Below are 22,331 nucleotides of genomic sequence, written 5' to 3' on the forward strand. Positions count from 1 at the left end.
TCAGTATGTGCTTTTAGCTCTCAATATATTCAGTTCTTATTTCAACTGAAACCCTGTTCTGTAACCACTCCATCCACTTCTTCCTCTTCTCCTCCACTGCTCTCTTAACCTCTTCATCCCATCATGTCGTACCTTTCTTATTTGTTGTTACTCTTGCCACATCACACACAGCTTTAGCATTCCTAACTAAGCAATCCCTATATGCACTCCACAGGCTGTCCAGACCCATTTAATTCCAATTCACTGACTCCAACTCCCCTACTTTGGTCCTGTATTCATCTGCCATTCCTTGATCGACAGGTCTCGACTTTCAGTCTCTCTCCCTGACTGAAAGGGGTTAACTACTACAAATTGTTTTCAACCCTCTCATTACAAGAGATGTCCCCTGTGCCAAGTAAAACTGTCTAGTGGGGAAAAAATATATAAATAAAAAATAAAGTCCCACTGTTATATTTCATGTATTTCATTCGATAATTAAATTTTTACTTTCTGAACTGAAGGGTTAGAAATGGTTTTCATTATCACCTTCCCGACCATAATGGTGCTGAAAAGTGATGCCTGCAAGTGGTGGTAATGTATTCTTGCTACTTTCAAGCAATTTTATTACACTCTGGCCCTATTGTAAGTTACCAAATTGTCCTTGGATAGCAGGAATATATCACCTGCTTCATAGGTATAATAATATTATCTGGACATGGTATGAATAAACCAGCAGAATACATCACCTGGTTCATAAAAATAACAACCGTGCTGGGGGGGAAAAAAAGAAAAATCGGGACAAAGTTTTAAGAGTGTGGCCTCTGGGTTAAGGGACTGAATAGAAAGGCTGCTAGAGACTGAGCAGCATGGAAAGGTGCCATTAGGTGACCAACGGTGATGCATGCAAGCACGCTAGAGCCTTTATAAGCAAAACAAAATTAACTGAGTAAAGATTGCAGAAATTAATTAATATAATACATCATCCAATTTTAAGCTGAACAGAACCATTTAGAGGTATTAAGATAAAAATCAACAGAATACATTACCTGGATCAAAAGGTTAACTGTGCCTACCTGAAAGCGGCGCATGGACTGGTAGAGACGACCAAGGTTTCCATAATGCTTTGCTGTTTGGACATTCATCTCTCCAAAGGCCCGCATCGCCATTGCTAGTGCCTCCTTGTGTAGTGAGTGTGCCTCCTCCAGGTACTGCTTCTCTGCACACAAGAATTGAGTACATGAAGATTAAAGCTGTCTGTCTATCTGTCACCATCTATCTATCTACAATTCAGCCCTTTATTGTCCCATCAGGAGTACAATATTGGGGCCTAGGCGCAGTCACCTATACTTCTGTATATTTTGTGGCAGGCAGGGGCTCTCATCATCCACTCACTCACTGTTGTGCTGCTTTGGGCATCTGCACTTTCCTCTCTTCCATCCTTCCTCTTCTGCCTTTCTTTCCTTCTTTCTTTCCTCTTTCTTCTGCCTACGGATGACTTTACACTCCCACTTCTGTCTTCCTTTCCTTCATTCTTTCCTCTTCCTTCTGCCTGTGGGTGACTTTACACTACGTGACAAGCCAAATGGTTTCCTGTACACCAGGAAACCATTTACTATGCTGGGTGGTAACTGTATAACCCAATTATGGCACCTGGTGGTTTAATGGGTAATTAAGGTGCTCCAATTGGATTGAGCCTGTGTAGGCTTACATCCAAGGGGTGGTTGGGGTTTACTGCTCATATAATGCCACTCAGGGATGAATGAGGCTGGTCACTCTCATTTTAAATGTCAGGACCAACTTGCCTAGACCCGGGTTCCTATGCTCCTTATGGGTCAACATAGGATTGGATGATGGATGGATGGTCTCCACTATATTTTAACATCTCTGCATTTCATATCAACACCTACAGCCTTTTCATTCTTCAACCTCTTCAGTACATCATTTCTGCCAGTCACACTCTCAGGCACCACGATCTGTCTTCATGCATTGCTACATTCAAATCATGCTTACCAGTGCACCCAGGTGATCTTTCCTATTCATCAGTTTTTCACAATAATAATTCTTTCTGCTTGTTTTCTCTTGCACTTGTTAGAATTCTCCAATTCTCATCTCTTACATAACATTTTTTTTCCAAACTCATTTCTACATTTTCATCTCTGCTCAATCTTTTCTGTTTTAGTAGTGTATCCAAATTCATCATTTATTTAGTGGTAGATGGGAGCACGCACCATCCACTCACTTGATGTAGTGCTGCTCTCAGGTGACTGCCCTTTTCTCTCTTCCTTCCTTCTTTCCTCTTCTGTCTTTCTTTCCTTCACTCATTCCTCTTCCTTATGCCTATGGGTGACTCTACACTCCCTCTTCTGCCTTTTTTTTTCCTTCACTCTTTCCTCATCCTTCTGCCTATGGGTGACTACACTCAGTGACACGCCATATCATTTCCTGTACACCAGAATACCATTTACTACGCTGGGTGGCAACCATATAACCAGATTATGGCACTTGGTGATTTAGTGGGTAATTAAGGCACTCCACTCGGACTGAGCCTGTGCAGGTTTTCTTCCAAGGGGTGGTTGGGGTTTAAAGCTCATATAATGCCACACAGGGATGTGTGAGGCTGGTCACTCTCATCTTAAATGTCAGGACCAACTTGCCTAGCCCTGGGCTCCTATGCTCCTCATGGGGCAACACAGGATTAGCTGATGATGATGATATATTTTTTCCTGCTGTGTAGTAACCTCTTCAAATATACCCCCTTTTCATTCATCAGAACTTCCTTGCTTCAACTCCAACCACTTTTTTTTTTTTTTTCCCAACCTGAATATCCAACTAAGCTGTTCCATCTTACAAGTGGATGCACTCTGAATTAAGTCTTAGTTACAAGCACAATTCCCTTATCCCGTTATCCCACTTTTCTATCTGTACTTTCTTTTTCCACACCAAAGGCTGATTTACAGTACAATGCAGAAAACAAGCAATGACTTTGCGAACTGCCTGTTATATGACGAATCACTGTACTTGAAATAATACTGTAGTAACACTTTAAAAAATTACGGGGCAGACTCACCTTATCCCCCTTGAGATAGAGGATCCAAAATCTACCCTATGTCCCTGACAACATTACACAATCGAAAAACCTTCAGTTATTTCTCCGAGCTATAGCACCTTTTTGACATTTTCAGCATAAGATATTTGCAAATCTTATTTTGGTCCTAACCTTATCAACAGGTATGTAGTGATCTAGCAGTTAGACTGCCATGGTTGGAATGATGACCTCCAACAGGGTTCATGCCAAGAGACTGAAGGATTTTCCATGATGTAATACAGTAATCACTCTAATATCCGGACGCCCAATAACCGAACATCCCCACTAACCGAACCTTATCGTCCTGGGATCAAACATTCCCAAAATGGTCCGAAAATCCAAAAAAAATGGGAAAAAAATCGATTTTTTGCCGTCCGTAATTTGAACTTGCCGCGCGCGCCGCGTGAGAGCATTGTTTTGGTTCGTCATTCCTCCGACGTCCGATAGAGCGCCGCTGCATCCTCCCCACTTCCCGCCTGTCTCTCACCGCGACAAGACCTGCGCTGTTCGCCATGACTTCTGTGTGTTAGTGACTAAGTTCAGTGCAAGACTTCAGGAAGAGTGTAGTGCAAGTGCTTCAGGAAATCGTTCTTACTGTCAGAGTCCGAGAGGAGGCGGTTATTCATCGAGGTGGCCAGGGACTTGCTGTAAGTAGCCAGAATGTTTCATGTTGTACTATTTTCCATACTATATTTACCAGAATGTTTCATATTGTATTTTTTCCCATACTATACTTACCAGAAAGTGTCATACTGTACTTCTTTCCATACTAAACTTACCTCATGCATGTGCAGTAGGAATGTGTTTTTCAGAGTTCGGTTAGGTTCGGTTAGGTTAGGTTCGGTTAGAGTCCATAAGTACCAGAATGTTTATTAATGTATGAACATACTTCTAAACCCACATTTTATGTTTCTATTGCATTTATTTCAGTCATTTATGTGCCTTATTGGTGTGATTTGGGTGTTAAATAGGTGCTATGCATGTCCGGAGGGAGTTGTATAGGTGTTTCTCTGTGTTAGGGTCCGTAAGTACAAGTCCATAAGCTGGGGCCCAATATCCGGACGAAACCAATATCCGAACCTACCGATGGCTCTATTGATCCGGATATTGGAGGGGTTACTGTACTTTCAGAAGTTGGTGAGGCTAGGGAACTGACGAGATCGAGCTGGCTTGATGAATGTTATGAGGAGAAGTGCATGATCAGGGATTTGGCACCCCTTTTTAATGTCGCAGCATCCAGATTGACTCAATCGCAAACATTTATGTGAAGCTACAGATCGTGGTGAATGTTTTTGGCGTATCCGATACTAAAGAGCCAGGTTTCCATGGGCTTGAATAACGAGTGAATGGAAGAGTGGCCCATTGGATTGGGCAAATCTGGCCTGTCTGGACATTGCTACTCCTCACCCTGCCCTAGGGTGGGAAAGGAGGTCCGATGATGATGACGATGATGAATATTTTCAGAAGTAGGATGGTCGTTTACCTTTAAATGTACTGGGCACTGTAACCTAGCCTCAGGCCCTTACACCTCAGACAATAAAATGGGATCAGCAATTACCATTTTACTTACCAACATCCTTATTGGGGTTATCAATGGCCATCTCCTCAAGGATGAGTGCCTTGACACGCTTGCTGGAGGAGAGTAACAGGTGGTCTTCAGGCAGAAGTCGCAGCATCAATTCAATTGCTCTCTCTGCATGACAGCTGAGAAGGAGGGATACAGATTATCCATAAATCAACTACTATATAGTTGTTCCACCAATAAGTGGCATATGTTAAATTCAAGCTATTCATAAAACAGTGATTCAGTTTTAAAACTATACACTCCCTCCATGTTATGTGTCTAAGGCACTGCCAATCTTAATGGAACTAAAAGAGACAATTTTCACGCAATTTACTAGACTTATATATACAGTATACTAAAAAAAAAAAAAAAAAAAAAAAAAAAAAAAAAAAAAGTTTAATGTATAATGTCTCACCTTGCTTGACTGAACTTGCCCAAAGCATAGTTGTGTACATAAGAAGCATAGGCAAGATCCTCATGCGCTATTGCCACATGAAGGTTTACTCCACCAAACACATTCTGACGCACATCCAAGGCAGTCTGAAACACAAGGGAGAATAAGTATGCATGAGTAAATAAGCTCTGGTCTCACTATGGGTACAAACAACAATGAAAAGAGTGTAGTGATCTATATTCTGTTACATACTGGATACTACATGGAAAGAAAGTAGGGAGAAAAAATATGAAAGGATACAATTGGGAGATGATATGAAAAGCAATTGGTCACTCAAACTCTGAACATGTAAACAAATCAACATTCATGGAAGCAAATACTGTAAATGGTCCATATTCAGTTACACATTAGTAGTTTCACAGCACAAATATCACAAAAATGGGACAGAGGAAAACAACAGTGACTGCAAAAGAGGGACAAGAAGTTGATGCAACTCTAGATCTGACATCACTCTTTCATGCTGTGTGAAGAACAAAATCCAGGCACCAATATCAATACTGTATATTTTACTGTACATTAACAACTTTGGCCCTCATTAAGGGCATCATCTTTTTCAACATGTGGCTCCTAAACTAATAGGGCCAAGAGGCTGCAATTTACATCAGTTATTGACCTAAATGAGGGCTTGTTTGTCTACAGGTTTCATCAGATTTGGTTCATTAGATTTTTGTTTTGAGATTTTTTTGTCAAAAATTCTAAATTATCTAAAAGAAATTAATAAGCTCCTAATGAAATGCACAAAATTTGGCTTGTTATATGGCAAACTTATCATAAAGAGCTGCTTTACTGATTCTCAAATATGTTTTATGATATTTACATTAGAAGAATTTCATTTTTTTTTTTTTTTTTTTTTTAAATAATGAAAATCTATGTTTCCTATCTTACCAATTTCCTGGATGTTTGGTAAGCTATGTACACCAAACATATCATTATACAAACATTCCAATTAGAAAATTTACAGTATATTTTATGGGCTTTCCAGTGGTACTGTTATATCCTCTCTAGCTTTATTAGTTTAGCTCATAGAGTTCAAAGGATACAAACATCCATATTCCAAAAACAACCATCAAAGTTATGAAAAGGTTTTGCTTTCATTTTCCTTCTAGATTTTTTTTGTTTTTAATGTTGATTGTTCATGTAATGCCACTCAGGGATGAGTGAGGCTGGTCACTCTCATCTTAAATGTCGGGACCAACTGCCTAGCCCCGGGCTCCTACGCTCCTCATGGGACAATGTAGGATTGGATGATGGATGGATAGATGGATGGATCTTCTAATTTATGAGTTTTGTTGGTACTTGGTCCCCTCCCACTACTGGGATATATGGTTTATGATATTTGCATCAGAAGAATATCAGTGATTTTTTTTTTCCAATGAATATCTTGAATGTCTAAGTTTCCTATTTTACTAATTTCCTGGATGATTGGCAAGCTCTGTACACAAAATATATCATTATACAAACATTCCAATGACAGAATTTATGGTAAATTTTTATGGGCATTCCAGAGTTACCTTCACATAGCAAGCCAAATTTTATAGGTAATTTAGAAATTTTGAAAAAAAATCTAATTAAAAATCTAATGAGGCAAATATGATGAAACTTATACACAGGCAATCCCTCATACAGGTATACAGTAGGTCAATAACTGATGTAAACTTCAGTCTCCTAGCTGTAAAAGTTTTGGAGCAACGTCAAAAAAAACAATTAATATATAATGGTTTGCACTTGAGCACTTGATATGGGTGTACAAATATGCAATTTTAAAACACTTACTGGTATGCATTTTTGAAGGAAGGATGCCTGAACTTCTTGGAATTTTCTCAGAATATTTATTTATTTTTTTTTTTTCAATATTGAAGACAATGTCCTTAAACCTTTACACATCCATACTAAACTATCCTAAAATAATGTGTAACAAAGAAGCTTAATGCTTCAACAGATGGACAAACTGAGATAAAGTCATACCCTAACTGGTTCAAAGAAAGAAAAAACATCAAAGCTGATGCTGACATGCAAAACATTGTAGATGAAGTACTACATCCCCATCCATAACTGCCTGGCACATGATCTCAACCTCATGTCTCCTTGCAGCTATTCCATGTTATACTCTGATGATCCACAGTTAACAATACCACACTCTCATGCAGGGATCTCTTTACTTCCATACTCACACTCCTGCCCTTTATCACAGAACTTCAGTCCCCCCCCCCCCCAACTCACTTTCCTAACCTCCACATTATCATGTTTGGATCTCTTTACTTAAATACTCATAAGCCAGATGGCTTCTCTCCTCTACTTTCACTTCCATCCTTCTTGCCTTGCTATACTCCTGTACATTACTAAGGCCTATCTATCTATGTGTCTGTTGTCTGATGCCTCAATCTCAGATACGCAGACCACAAATCACTTCCATACCAACTTGTCCTCTGATTTCAGGCTGCTCTTCCTCCAGCTCATACCACCCTCACTTGTATGCCTCTCCACCTCAAGTGTAGTTATGTACCAGTAATTCTATCACTGGCTTCAGTCTGGCTTGTGCCTATCAATTCTATTCAGTAGAGGGGAAATTCTTACATCCATCCATCCATCATCCAATCCAACACTGTCCCATGAGGAGCGTGGGAGCTCGGGGCAAGGCAGTTCCGACATTTAAGATGAGAGTGACCAGCTTCACTCATCCCTGAGTGGCATTACATGAGCACTACTGTATATAAATTAAATCTTACTATGTAAGCATTAACTGGTACTGTCATATTTACAGTACACTGTTTATTTATGCCATCACCAGATGCTTTTGTTCAGTAATGAGAAAACCAAAGCATTCAAAAGGTTTTCCTTTCCTAAACACTATGCATTTCCTGACAGTAAAACAGCTTTATTTATCTCTGTGAGGAGTACAGTTGGCACACAGAGGGCAGCTCATTACTTGTAATTCTTTTGAACATGGTGGAATTAGAAAATTTTATTTAAAGAAAACTCCACTCCTCCTTCAAGACTCTCTTTTCACTGCAATGCTGAATTGCTCTCTCTTTACCATCACTGATACAATTAATATTGCTCCAGAACAACACAAAGGACACATTAATGCACACAATTTTAATCCCATTAGAATTCCATCACATATACTATAGGCACTGACATGGAATGTTTTCAGCAAACAATATGAATGTATCTTGATTCAACTTTCTTTGGAGAAAAACAAAGACTGTAAATGAAAGCCACTCCCTTATGAGGTGTTGGGGCCCAAAGCTAGGCTACTGAAGTCAAGTTATAAAGATAGATGACCAGTTTATGACACTGGTGGCATTATATGACTGAAAAACCTCCAACTACCGAATGGGGATTCAAACTGATTAACAAAGCACATGGCCTTTGCTGTGACTGGGAGTCTAAGACTTCTTGCATCCAAGATGTTTGACATCTTGAATATACAAACAGAAAAAGCATTACTCTGATGGCCAAGGATATACACTAAGTTCTTTTATATGAAACAGAAAACACTTGACTAACCTGCATCTTCCACCAAAAATCACAATATGAGGGTAAATAACACTGATTAAGGCACGAAAGTCAGATAGAGTTAAATGAAATGCCATCTGCTTTGGATACATCAGAGTGACATAAGAATAGACTGGATTATATCATCAAATCAGTTCAGATTCAGCTATGTACAGTATAAGAACTATTGTATTACCAGTAATATTCTGGCACTATACCCTGTACACTTTCACTTGACCTAAAGCTGAGATTTTTCCAACTTAAATGATGAGCTGTAGCAGAAGATTAACCTTATAATATGGTGCTTGTCATGACGAAATGCTATGAAAAGCATGCTGGGTCATAGTACAAAGCTGTCTTATACTGCCACTGACCTATGGGAAATAAACACCAACCTGGCAAAATTCTTTGCCAAGTCAGGGCAGAAGAACTACAGAAGGATAAAAAACTGACCTGGTAAACCTTGACCCCCTGGCTGATGGCGTCAACATTGAGGAGGTAAAAGCCGTAATCAATGAGTGTATCAGCGTACTTCGGATGCTGCTCCCCAAACACCTCACTGGCAATCATCACCGCCTAGTGGTAAAAAAATATAAAACATCAGTCATACAGTTGGCATATGTGGAAGGTAAGTGGTTAGGGTAGCTGAGGTGTGTGGTGGCCAAGTGGTTAGGGTAGTTGGGTAGGTGGTGGTCAAGCAATTGGTGTAGTTGGGTAGGTGGTCAAGTGGTTAGAACAGCTGGGTAGGTGGCCAAGTGCTTAGAACAGTTGGGTAGATGGTCAAGTGGTTTGAATGGCTCAGGCAGGTGGTAGTCAGGCTGTTAGAGCAGTTGGAGTAGGAGATGGTCAAGTGGTTACAAATGTGATCTTTCTGAAATGATTCATGTTCTTTCCCACGATGGGGCAGGGAACAGTTTCATTATTTGAACTGTTATAACAGACTGTTGTATTTCCAAAAATCCCAATGAAATATTATAAAAACAATCCCACTAACACCATTACACCAGTCCTGAATGAGACAGCCCTAGTATACTGTATACTGAATGAGGATGGTGGATATTAGAGCCAGTCATGGTATGTGATGGTGTATGGCACATAGGAGGACTGCTAAGCCTCAAGAAATGGGCAACCAATTCTATGCTTCGAGTCAGACATATAAAAATATAAATACCGTAACATGAAAAAAGAAGAAAACTGATAAAGTAAGAGTAAGAAAATTCTACAGAAGCATTACTTCACATACTGTACTTCTTGTACACTGACTGAAATGTAACTTTAAAACTTTGGGGTCCATATTCTGGCCCAGCACAATACACCCATATCCCATTGTCCAGTGCATCAATAACCGGCACTTTGCTAGACCAAACACAAGAAACAGGGGATCAGTCCCACAAGCCGAACAATCTGAATGTCCGTCGCCTTGATACCCCAACACCCCACCTCTCCAGTCCAACACCCCGCCTCCCCCTGGATTTGAAATGAGGCTCTCTCAGTCCTCTCGTCCTCCCTCCATTCCCTCTTCTCCCCTCCCCCATCTCTCTTCTCCCCCTCCCCTGTCCCTTCTCTCCCCCCCTCATTCCCTCCTCCATTGCCCACCATACTCAGCACTGCCAGGCATGTCTCCCTCTGTCCCCCTGCCCTCCCCCACCCCTGGTTGTCTCCCTCTTCATCCCTCCCCACCTTCCCCCACCCCCACTGTGTGTGTGTGTGTGTGTGTGTGTGTGTGTGTGTGTGTGTGTGTGTGTGTGTGTGTGTGTGTGTGTGTGTGTGTGTGTGTGTGTGTGTGTGTGTGTGTGTGTGTGTGCGTGTGTGTGTGCGTGTGTGAGAGAGAGAGAGAGAGAGAGAGAGACTAGGGAGGGTGGGTAGTGGGGCTGTTTGGCCTTCTTGTCTCCTTTCCTGTCCCCCCTGCCTTCCCCCACCCCCACTTGTCTCCCTCCTTCAACCCTGCTTGTCTCCCTTCCCATCCCTGTCCTACCCTACCCCGGCTTGGCACACTGCCAATTGCTTGCCCGTTCCCCCACCCTTCCCCATCCCTGCTTGTCTCCCTCTCCCTTCCCCCTCCCACCCCAACCCACACTTGTCGCGCTGCCAGCTGCCGGCCTCTCAGTTGCCCAGAAGCATCTCACACCGCACGTCCCATCCACATTACCTTCCTGCATGTGATGTTTGCTTTCTCATTTTTTGGCAATGGCACTGTTTAAGAGGATAATAACATTACCTATGGTGTTTCTGTGTCAATCGCTACTGATTAAGGTAAATGAGACTTTGGGTTTGGGTCTGGAACACATCTGTGGCTTTTCTTCTGTATCTTATGGAGAAAATCGCTTTGATATCTGACATACTCAATGAACGAACACTCCCACTGGTACACAACACTGCCGGATATTGGGGTATGGATGAACATTAAAGACCAGTTTCATTAGTGCTCAAAACACTACTGTATACGGTAATGAATTCTCATAATTTCATGGGCAAGAGTGCACTTAGCCCCTTTAACACAGACATTTTTTTCAGTCACTATCAGCAGACAATTTTATAAAACTTTAGTCTGGAAGGTATTAATTAAGGCTATCTTTATTCTTGCTGGTCCACAAAGTCTCCTCAGAGTAAATAAACGTATCTGACAGTGGCAACAAAATAAAAAGTCCTGACTGAAAAATTTACTTTTTAATTCTAGTACCTTAATGAAAGGCGGAAAATCTCTAATAGCAGTTAATGTACAGTATTATGGTATATTCTACCTCAACCCTTTCCCAGGCAGTATAATGTACTGTATTTAACTTTTTGTGCTGCAGTGATCTCCCTGTTATATTAATAAGCTACCCTCTTCAAGGAAAAGACTAATTACCATCCATCCATTATCCAATCCAGTTCCACAAGGAGCAAATGGTCTCATGACAAGACTACTCAATCACAACATTTAAGGCAGGAGTTACCAGCCTCATAGGTACAGCCCCCTGCAAAAGTTCCTTTCCTCCAACTACATGATTATGGTTTGTGTAAAGTTGCATGTAGTCTCTACAATATGGTTGGTTAAGTAGTTACTTTACATTGTCAGTTTTAACTAGCATAACTACCTGAAATAAGTGACTGAGATTGAGCAGTGTGGAGAGCCACCATTAACCCGCCCCGTCTCGAAGACGTGAATTCACGTCCTCACATGATGTGCACTCATATCCCGGAGACGTAAATTAACGCGGCAACATTGCAAGGCCCCTAATTTGCACAATTTTCAATTTAATTTGCACAATTTTCAGTTTTCGCGAGTGATTTTTGGCACGTATACACGGGACACCTTCCTCTACAAGATGCCAGGCAGGTACAATGCCTTACCCAGCATGACCTCCTCCCCCTCCTGCATGCCCTTTTCTCAGCAATTCACCTGTTATCAGTGACCTGGCCAGTAAAGCCATGTCATGCCACGGTATGAAATTCAGGGCCAGAGTGATTCCCCAATCGATGACAATGTGGAGGACAAACATTAGAGGAAGAAACGGTCAGAAATGATGATCAGGTAATGTGGCAAAGAAAGGTCAGGAATGGTGATGAGTTAGTGAGTGAAACAATGCTTATAATGCCTATATTACCGTTTGAAAACCAATATACTCTCGTACTACATGTAAATGCGTACCAAATAAATAAATAAATACCGTTTATGAGTGGTGTGGAATAGTTATCCTCCCATAGAACTTGTTTTCTTTGCAGCCAGCCTGATAGAAAACCCTGTAAGGTAAGGAGGTACTCCTACCTGGATAGAGTATTTTACACCTCAGGTAAGCGATTTCTCTATGAATTTTCGATGTTTCTCACCAAAAGCGGATGTTTGAGCCAAAAAAAAAAAAAAGGGTCCAAAAATGTCGGGACTGGGGCGTACCACTGCCCAGAAAACGTCAGGATGGGGGGGTTAAGTGACCAAGGCCAACGAATGCATACCGGAGCCTTTTTAAATGATATGATAAGCTACAGATAGAAGGGAAAAGGAATGGAACTTTCACAGGCAACCGTACCCCTAATACCCTTTCATTCTATCCGTGTTTGTCCTCCTCTCTTACTAGTTCTCCCTTTCCTTCCTTCCACATCTTATTATTCTTCTCTCAACTACAGGTGGTTCTACATTGAGTGACAATTCTAATAGTTTCCTCTAACTCAGGAATCCATTTACAACAAGGCAGAATCTACATAACCAGATGATGGGGTTATGTAGAGCCTGCTACGGTGGGGTTATTAGCGCCTGCTAATTAGGCGAAGTAAAACAAACATGGGGTCCATCTAGGAACCAAATATCCACACATTTCCCCATGCCTCACTGCTGCAAAACATTGCCAACCGCAAGGGAATATTGGTTCACTGCATCAGATGGCCCTACAGAGGTGACTGCTTGCCTGCAGATGATGGGTCTGCTTGGCAATACAGACTGGGGTTCATCAACAACAACCCCTTGGATATGAACCCTTGCAGTCCCAGCCTGGAACACCTTCACCCAGTACACCAATAGGTGTTATATGGTTGCCACTCAGTGTAGTAAGTGGTTTCCTGGATTACAGTAAATCATCAGTCTTCTCAAAGTCTACTGAAGAGAGCACAGCATTAAGTGAATGGATGGTCAGTCCCCAACTACTACATTCACAAAAAACTAGTAACCTCATTCTCTTTGCTCTAACAATTACTGTATTGACTTTACTGGCTTTGAAAAAACATACCATAAGTATCAAATACATATTTCTCTAGAGTACCTGTTTGATAAGAAGTCCTGCTTTCTTGAATTCTCTCTTGAGAACACAAGCCTTGGCAGACTGTCTCAGTACATCAACTAGAGGTGGTCTAGGGAAGCTGCACACCACTGCTTGTAGAGCCTTCACACTCCAGCTGTAGGCCTGACAACACAAGTTAGCTAACAATTAAAATACTGTACTATGGAAGTAGACTGCTCATGCAGGTGGTCCTCTTTATATGTCAAGGATGTGTTCCAATATGTAACATAATTTTCTGAATGTTTAGTGATGTAAATCAGGCATTCTAAGAAACATGAAAAGATGACCTATGTAGCTGGCAAGGCTACACCTTTCAATGACAGGTGTTCTGGATCATGTGAAACAACCAAAACATCGACAGCCTGGTATGAAATGACAGTGAGATAAGTAACAGTCATAGTGATCATAAGTATTTAATGGTGTATACAGTTTAACCCCTCGGCTTCGTATAGCATTCCAGGCATGCCAATCAGTAGACTGCATCGTACATTTCAGAAGAGCCGCATGAAATACTCTGAACTTCTCAGTCATTTTTCGCGCCTACAACAATCTTATGCTTGATGAACGGGTAACAAATCACCAGTCTGGAGTGTAAATTATGTCTGACTAAAATGTTATCATCTTTGGTTAGGCATAAGTGGGTCAAAACAAATGATGAAAACAAGATTTTTTTTAACCGGTATTCCCGCACTTTGGACACAGGAAATGTTTAGGGTCACTGCAGCCTAGGGGTTAAAAGAAGTAAGAACTCAAAAGTTTTAAAAAATAAATAAATAATAATGATTCTGGAACCATGCATGGACACCAGTTCTACCTTCTTCTGATAGGCATAAGAAGCAATCACAGTACAAGTAATTCAGTTCTTAAATTATGTAAGCAATGAGAGAATATGGTTTGTAACACAGCATTTCAATTTCTGAATTATGTCAACAGTATTAGTAAAATTACATTTCTATCTTTAATGAAATGTTATATCCATATCCTAAGGGTCCCTGTTCTCATAGATGAGGGCGGGGAACTTTACCAGCCATGGATATAAGTAATCAGGAGTTGTGGTATGAAAGTAGAGATAAAGCATGTGTTTTCTTGTTGCTTCATTTGACCTTGGAGTGACACTTCAAATTTAGATCAACTTCAAGGTAGCCAGCTTTACTCAGTCCTACTTTTCTTTATGTCCACAAAAATACACTTACAGTAATTTTCATGAAACTTGCATGGTTGGTTCTACTGTACTAGAAAGGAAATCAACACAAAATTTAAGTCCCCCAAGAAATATGCTTATGCCCTTTTGATGCAACATTCAACACAGTACTTCATTTGGTACAAGGTTTACTACTCACCTCAGCATAGTTGGAGCGCAGCATGTAGAGTGTGGAGAATTCTGAGTAAAGAGAGGCAAGATTGGGTGTTGCTCCTGCCATCTGCAATTTTTTGACCAGCTGCATGGCTTGGTTGTACGTTCTTTCTGCTTCTTCAAATCGGCAGTATCCATTTTGGACGTGCAATAACCTAAGGGGGCACCAACATTCACTAAATAAATAAACAGCAAACTGAGTTGACAAAATGAACTATGCTTTAACTCTTAAACATATACAGTATAAACATACTGTACATGTGTGTATACATACCTATCTATCTATCTATCTATCTGTCTCTTTACAGTAATCCCCCATTTATCCGGACATAATAGAACCAAAGGCATGTCTGGGTGGTGGCAACATCCGGATAATGAACACTATTCCCCTACCATACCCAGACCCTACCTATACCCAACCTCCAACCTATACCTAACCTATTTGTACAGAACAATTATATATATATATATATATATATATATATATATATATATCCATCCATCCATCATCCAATCCTATATTGCCCCATGAGGAGCATAGGAGCCCGAGGCTAGGCAGCTGGTCCCAACATTTAAGATGAGAGTGACCAGCCACACTCATCTCTAAGTGGCATTTACATGAGCAATCAGCCCCAACCACCCTTTGGATATAAACTTTCCCCGGTTCAGTCCAATTGGAGCGCAATAATTACCCACTAAACCACCAGGCGCCACCTTACCACCCAGCGTAGTAAATGCTTTCCTGGTGTACAGGAGACCATTTGGCTTGTCGCTCAGTGTAGAGTCACCCACAGGAAGAAGGAAGAGGAAAGAATGAAGGAAAGAAAGACAGAAGAGGGAGTGTAAAGTTACCCATAGCCAGAAGGACAAGGAAAGAATGAAAGAATGGAAGACAGAAGAGGATGGAAGGAAAGAAAGATGGAGGAGAGGATAGGGCAGACACTCGACAGCAGCACTACATCAAGTGAGTGGATGGTGAGCGCCCCCACCTACCACAAATATATATATATATATATATATATATATATTGTCACTGGTGTAGTTACCCCAGTAGCAAATGGATGAAACAGAAGATGAGAAGATAATGTAGGGAGACAGGTAAGCCATCAAGAATGATAATCTTTTTGTTGTCAATTTTGTCACTGTTAACTCAGCTGTCAGTCTATTTGCTTCTGGGCAGATAATGCTGGCTGTTTTTCCCAAAAATTACACAGAGACCCTTTTGTCCTTGACCATAAGTGTGTGTGAAATGAGTTATTTAAGAGGAGCCTGTGGAGTCACGTGGAGAGACAGGCTGATGAATGAGGATATAAAGGAGCGTTGTGGTGTGGATGTGGATGTGATAGGAAGCGTTATGAGGAACACACTGAGGTGGTTTGGCCATGTGGAGAGGATGGAGGGTGAGAGACTGACGAAGAGAATGTATGTGAGTGAGGTGGAGGGGGGAAGAGGGAGGGGGAGGCCGAGGATGAGATGGAGGGATGGGGTGGAGAGGTATATGAGAGAGGGGGGTGTGAATTGGGAGCAGGGCAGTGAAATGGCGGGGGACAGGGCGACTTGGAGGCGATTTGTTTGTGGCCACCCCAAACGGGATTGAGGCGTCTGGCAATAGATAGATAGATAGACTTATAGTGTGGGAGGAGCAAAATGAGAGTACAGTATTTGCCACTAGAACTCTAAAAAAATGCTTTCTTGGCTTTCTTGACAGCACAGTAATGGTTATGTGTGAGATGTGTAAGGCCCTGATTGGTAGCAGGTGCCTCCATTGTTTATGACTGGAGATTACACTTTAGACACCCTAGTGGCTAGTTAGCCGAGAGAGGTGAAGTAAGGCTACTTTATAACCTCAAGGACCATGTGAGAGAGACACATTATTGTTGCTTTTTGTCACTCTTTTATCTATCTATCTATCTATCTATAGCCCGACGCCCTAATCCCGCAAAGGGTGGCCGCAGACAAAACGCCTCCAAGTCACTCTGTCACCCACCATTTGACTCCCCTCCCCCCAACTCACCCCCCCCTCCCTGATATACCTCTCAACTCCATCCCTCCACCTCATCCTCGGTCTACCCCTCCCTCTCCCTCCCTCCACCTCACCTACATACACCCTCTTAGTCAGTCTTTCATTCTCCAGTCTTTCACTCTTTTATCACTTGTCATATTACACTTTTTGTCACATTTTGTTACACTTTTCTGCATATATGAACACATTACTAAGCATGTTGCTTTGATTACAAAACACACTGTTTATGCACCATTTCCCATTTTTGGTTCACTTCATATAACACTAGAGTGTGGTTTATATCTGGATAATATAATCAACAAGTTCTCCTAGTTCCTTGAGCTCTGTGAGTTCGTAGCCTCCACTGATTGTAATCTGGTTTGGTAAGATATAACTCATTTTATATTTGTATTCTGGGGCCTATGTGAATTAACCTTTGTAAAACAAATCCTGGTTTCTTCTTTGGTGTGTGTATGTTACAGAGTATAGTAAAGAAAGTTAGTTTCCTTGTGAGCTTTACCGTACCCCTTTTGGTGATTAATTAAGGGTTAAGAGTGCACCGTAATATATACCCCCACAACAATATATAAAACAAAACTCACCTATGGCAGCACTCAAGAGAACGTGTGAGGTGGTGAGGATGGTTTGAAGGATCCTGGTTTATGATCCCCTGGCAAGCTGTGAGTATAATCTCAGCATCTGGCAACCATCCAGCCTCGGCCAAAAACCCTGACACTGCCAGACCCTGAGACACCAACATATCACGCTGCTGCAAAAATAAGAGGAACACTACTGTACAGCTTTATTCCTTGTATGATAATCACAATTTGTTATTACTGCTATTTTTTAAGTGACTGACTTCAGCCTATAAGTAGCTCTTGGACTGACAGAATCAGACCAATCTTCATTAACCTTGTCAGTAAGATAACTACTTTTCTATATCATAATCGCCTTAACCAAGGTTCCCATGTTATGTAAGGTGAAAGAGCTTGAGCAAGGCTCTTTCTCTTTTTACTAACAAAAATCTTACGTTAAAGGAAGCACCATGTAGCTATGATATCTCACATACCACCCTACAAAAGGTACAAGGTTGCTTGCAACACAAGTACTGTACTAGGCAGTGGAGTTACCATATTCCTAAACCAGTATGAAGAGTGCTTCTCCATCCCTCAAATTCCACCGTTTTTAGTTGACCTTTACAACACACACAGAGGTCTAGTTATGGAGCTGCAAGAGGAGTCCACTAAGGTTAGTCAGTGCCCATGCTGCTGTTGATGGTTTTGCTGTTGTTGTGGTCCCAGGTTCAACTAGAATCCACTGGACTGAAGGTTGAAGTTGTCCTCCTACAGTCCACCACCCCCCTTTCATGTGAGCAGGGAGAGTTGAGAAGGGTGCTGGAGAGGGACATGAAGGCATTCCCCTTCAGCACCAGTGCCCACAATAACATATGGGAGTGAACCATTAATGTCATGAGTGTGAAAAGTCATGAGTAACAGCAGCAGAATGGGAATGCAAGGAAATCACTATGTGAGGTTTGCAGAGTAGATAAGAACAATGTACATTACTTCACAAGAGCTGCAGAGTTCATGCCAACTAATATAATGTAATAAGGGTCATGAGTTTGCTTAGATGATATGGTTTTATGACAGAATAGCAGTAGGTAGGAGATAAAACAGGTACATTGTAAGGGAGTGAGTCTGAAAGAGGAAAGACCTAGAAGATGGCAAACTAATGCTGCTGCACCATCTGGATGTGAAACCAGTGGACTGCAGGAAACTAGCAACTTAAACTACACACTCCCAGAGATCTTGTTTTGTTGATATGAAGGACTGTTTGTGTTGTGACAGTGCATGAGGTGAGTAATAGTATGTCATTATGTGGGAAGATGCACTGAAGTGTAGGCACAGTTGACTGCTTGTAAGTCATATTTTGCACTGGTACTGCAACAAGGCAGGTAGAGGACTGCAATGTAGCCTCTGGCTAGGTGACTCGTTTCATGCTGGGGAAGGTAGCAACTGATGAGTGGATGTCTGGTGGCAGTTCATGAAGCATACTGTTTGGCTGGAGGTTTTGGATAGTTGTGGGGCTTAAGTGTCTACATACTGTATGTCTTTGTAAAGTGAAGTGCTGGGTGAAAGACAATTGTTACTAAGGCATTATGTGTTGTGCTGGGCGTTGTTCATTTTTTGTTTCTTTGAGGTGGGGACGATGCAAAATAAAGTTACTTGGGTGGGATGGGTCTTCAGCTGAAATGATAAACTGTATGCCTCTCATAATCAAATGATCCTTCATTGGTAGTACCTGTATTTATTGTCTCCTGATGCAAGTGACCTGTCTGTATAAGTGACCTTTGAGTTTTTATTTATTTTTTATTTATTGGTCATTTATTTTTTCAATAAAGCTTTTCCATTTTTGTGGTTGTTAAGGTGGCCTGCACGGGCATGCATAATTCACCGTAGTTTTATTTAAATGTTTGTCAACTGTTTTAAGATTCCTCCTACCGAGTGTGAGAAAGTGTGATATGGGAGCTGAGGAAGCTAAGGAACTGACATGGGACTGAGCTGATTGGATGAAGTACTGTGGTACGTGGGGACACTCGATTTAGTGCTGCTTTGGGTGTCTGCCCTTTTCCTCTCTTCCTTTCTTCCTCTTCTGTCTTTATTTCCTCTTCCTTCTGCCTACAGATGACTTTACACTCCCTTTTCTGTCTTTCTTTCCTTCATTCTTTCCTCTTCCCTCTGCCAATGGGTGACTCTACACTGAGTGACAAGCCAAATGGTTTCCTGTACCAGGAATCCATTTACTACTCTGGGTGGTAATGATATAACCAAATTACGGCATCTGGTGGTTTAGTGAGTAATTACGGCACTCCAATCAGACTGAGCCTGTGCAGGTTATATCCAAGATGTGGTAGGGCTATGCCACTCAGGGATGAGTGAGGCTGGTCACTCTCATCTTAAATGTCAGATCAACTTGCCTAGCCCCAGGCTCTTACACTCCTCATGGGGTACTGATTGGATGATGGATGGATGGATTGATGTACAAGAAAGCTTTTTTTTTTTTTTTTTTTTTATGTGACCGACTCTGGGCATAGGCTTCACAGCCTGCTGTCAAGGCCCAGCAGTCCTCCTACATACCATACACACCTCTGCATGTCACCATTTCGGCGCTAACACCCATCGTCCATATTGAATACATGCTAGGGCTGTCTCATACAGGACTGGTGTATCGGTATTAGCGGGGGTATTTTTACGACATGTCGGCAGGTTTTCTGGTAGATCAGTAAAGCGTGATTTAATGAAATTCAAATCCTTAAACTGTTCCCTGCCCCAGCCAGGATTTGAACCTGGGTCCATTAGGACCGCACGCCACCTCTCTACCGGTTGAGCCACCGCCTCCCCCAAATGACTAGGGTTTGGCAATTTTTTCCAAATTGACAGGAACTTCATTCACTACAGCAGGAATTACACTGACTATCTTGCAAGTGCATGTGACGTGTATCTTTATATATTATTTAAAAAAAAAAAAAAAAAATGGTTAGTCTTGTGAGATGAGATAGAATTTCATGAACTTCAATGGTGTGTGACCAACTAACAGGACCATTTCACAGGACATGCTGTCTGTAGTGCATCTACTTTCATACTTTCTCTTTCCTTATTTCTGAACTCTACCTCCACTATCGTTAGGTGGGAAAAAAGGTCATGATGATGATGAATGGGATGGTGGTGTTGTTTTTGTTATGATCCTAAGCTCAACTGAACCTTAACCCGGTGGGTTGCAGGCTGAAGCTGCCCTTCTGCAACTCATCATTCTCCTTTTAGGGCATAGGGGGGAAGTTATGGGACATGATACAACTGCTGCTTATATTGATGCCACCGTGAGATGCTGTTCATTTCCTGCACTGATGTGTAATGAAGAAATATATAGGTGGCAGTCTTCCTCCTCAATCCTCATGCTGGTTTAAATTAAAGAATATGATATTCAAAATATTTGCCCCCTTCTTCTATCATTACAATACTAAGTAACATAAACAATTATGTACTTTCAACAATTTCCTGCTGTATGTAGTAGGCGGATGGCTACCACTGACTGTGGGAAGTATCACAAAAGAGCAGTGAAATATGGTGACACTCATGATCACGAGGTCAACAATTATCACACTTAGGCAGGAAAATCAACCAAAAGTAAACTGTCCAAGCTGAGACACCCTCACTATTACAAGTCAAATTAGACATCTGAGATTCCTTGTTTCCCAACTTACCAGTTTCCAGCAACAGCTGGGAAGTAATCAGCTGTTTCTCACTCTTGGTTGCTTCTGTCTCACTGAAAACCTTCAGCTGTACTACAAATAAGGAGGTTCCTCAAATGGAAACTGGACATCACTCTGATGGACAGACTGTAACTCTTATTTGCACAAGGATGCAGACACTAAACCCATTACTAATCAAGCTTTCCTTGCTCTTTTGTTAATGAGACAAAGAGCATCAGTATACTGTGGGATGTGTTATAGGAAGCAAGTGCAAGTGGAGTACTAGCAGACAAATTACCTGAGTGTCAAGCGTAGCATCCTGGCTACACCTGTCAACATATGCCTGGGATATCACAGAGGAAATCTTAGTACTGTGATCACCCAGTGCCTGGTCCATCAATGCCTGAAAAGCACAAAACAAGATTAAAAGACATAAATCACCTGAGGCTGAAATGAACTAAACATCTGTTACCAGTACTATACTGTAAGTTCTATTCCTCTAGTGACAAACGTCTGGATCTTGTCATTCTCCATTCCAAACACTGGTTAAATCTGCTTTTGCATATGATATACTTAAGGTCTCCAACCAAACTGCACAAACCTTAAAACTGCCCTTCTCTGGATTGTATCCTCCATTCCATTGCTTCATTTCATGCTTCCTTTCCAATCATTCTACAGCTGCTGTTGGAGACAGTTATTGTCTACAACACCCAACACAATTTTCTCGTAATATGTAAAGTCTGCACTCACTACAGGTACCTGCACGATGATGATGCAGTTTTGATGGTGGAAAAGAGTGACATTACATGCAAAAGGTATTCAACAGGCCTGAAGATATGCACAAAAAGAAAAAGGGAATGTAAACAAAAGTAATAAAATTGTAAGTATTTAAAAGGAAATAATATGACCAATAAATTCTGGATTCACATATGACAAAAAGGGAAAGCAGGCTAAATTAAAGAGCACAAAGGGGAGGTGAGGTTCTAGAGGAGGAGGATTGTTTCATTTCGTTTTTGAAGGCTCCAACATGCTTGTATGTGTCGGCTTGGTCACCTAATGGCGGCTCTCCATGTTGCTCGATCACTGGCAGCCTCTCTGTTCAGTCCCTTAACCCTTAGGTCACACTTAATGACTTTGTCTCATGTCTTTTTTGGTCTACCAATTGCAACCCACCCCTAAGATTAACACTTCTCACTTTCTGCACCCAGTTATCATCCCCCATCCTCTCCACATACCCAAACCACCTCAATCTACCTCTCCTCATCACAACACCAATACACTCCCATCCTGCCTCTCAACTTTTCCATCATAAACCCAGTCCCCCCAGGCCTTGCACTCAGGGAAGCACTGCACATCCACCTAATCATTGTCATTTCTGTAAGTCTGAGCCTGTGA

General features: G+C 41.5%; 2 protein-coding genes across 2 annotated transcripts in view; one reads left to right on the forward strand and one right to left on the reverse strand.

Annotated features, from left to right (window-relative positions):
* The window catches only part of LOC145404086 (uncharacterized), a 201,806-nt gene that overhangs the window by 79,180 nt on the left and 100,295 nt on the right, over window positions 1–22,331 (forward strand). The window lies entirely within an intron of this gene.
* The window catches only part of Pat1 (Protein interacting with APP tail-1), a 39,277-nt gene that overhangs the window by 5,356 nt on the left and 11,590 nt on the right, over window positions 1–22,331 (reverse strand). Inside the window, exons 3-10 of the mRNA XM_080275569.1 lie at window positions 21,235–21,339; window positions 17,290–17,456; window positions 14,672–14,840; window positions 13,314–13,454; window positions 9,034–9,156; window positions 5,044–5,168; window positions 4,635–4,768; window positions 1,053–1,195 (exon numbers count right to left, since the gene is read on the reverse strand). Coding sequence (XP_080131695.1) covers window positions 1,053–1,195; window positions 4,635–4,768; window positions 5,044–5,168; window positions 9,034–9,156; window positions 13,314–13,454; window positions 14,672–14,840; window positions 17,290–17,456; window positions 21,235–21,339 — 1,107 coding nt within the window. The remainder of the gene's footprint in view (window positions 1–1,052; window positions 1,196–4,634; window positions 4,769–5,043; window positions 5,169–9,033; window positions 9,157–13,313; window positions 13,455–14,671; window positions 14,841–17,289; window positions 17,457–21,234; window positions 21,340–22,331) is intronic.

This window comes from Coenobita brevimanus, chromosome 62 (assembly GCF_032717465.1).
Source record: "Coenobita brevimanus isolate Jiangsu-jjx chromosome 62, ASM3271746v2, whole genome shotgun sequence".
In the NCBI taxonomy this organism is placed as follows: Eukaryota; Metazoa; Arthropoda; class Malacostraca; order Decapoda; family Coenobitidae; genus Coenobita; species Coenobita brevimanus.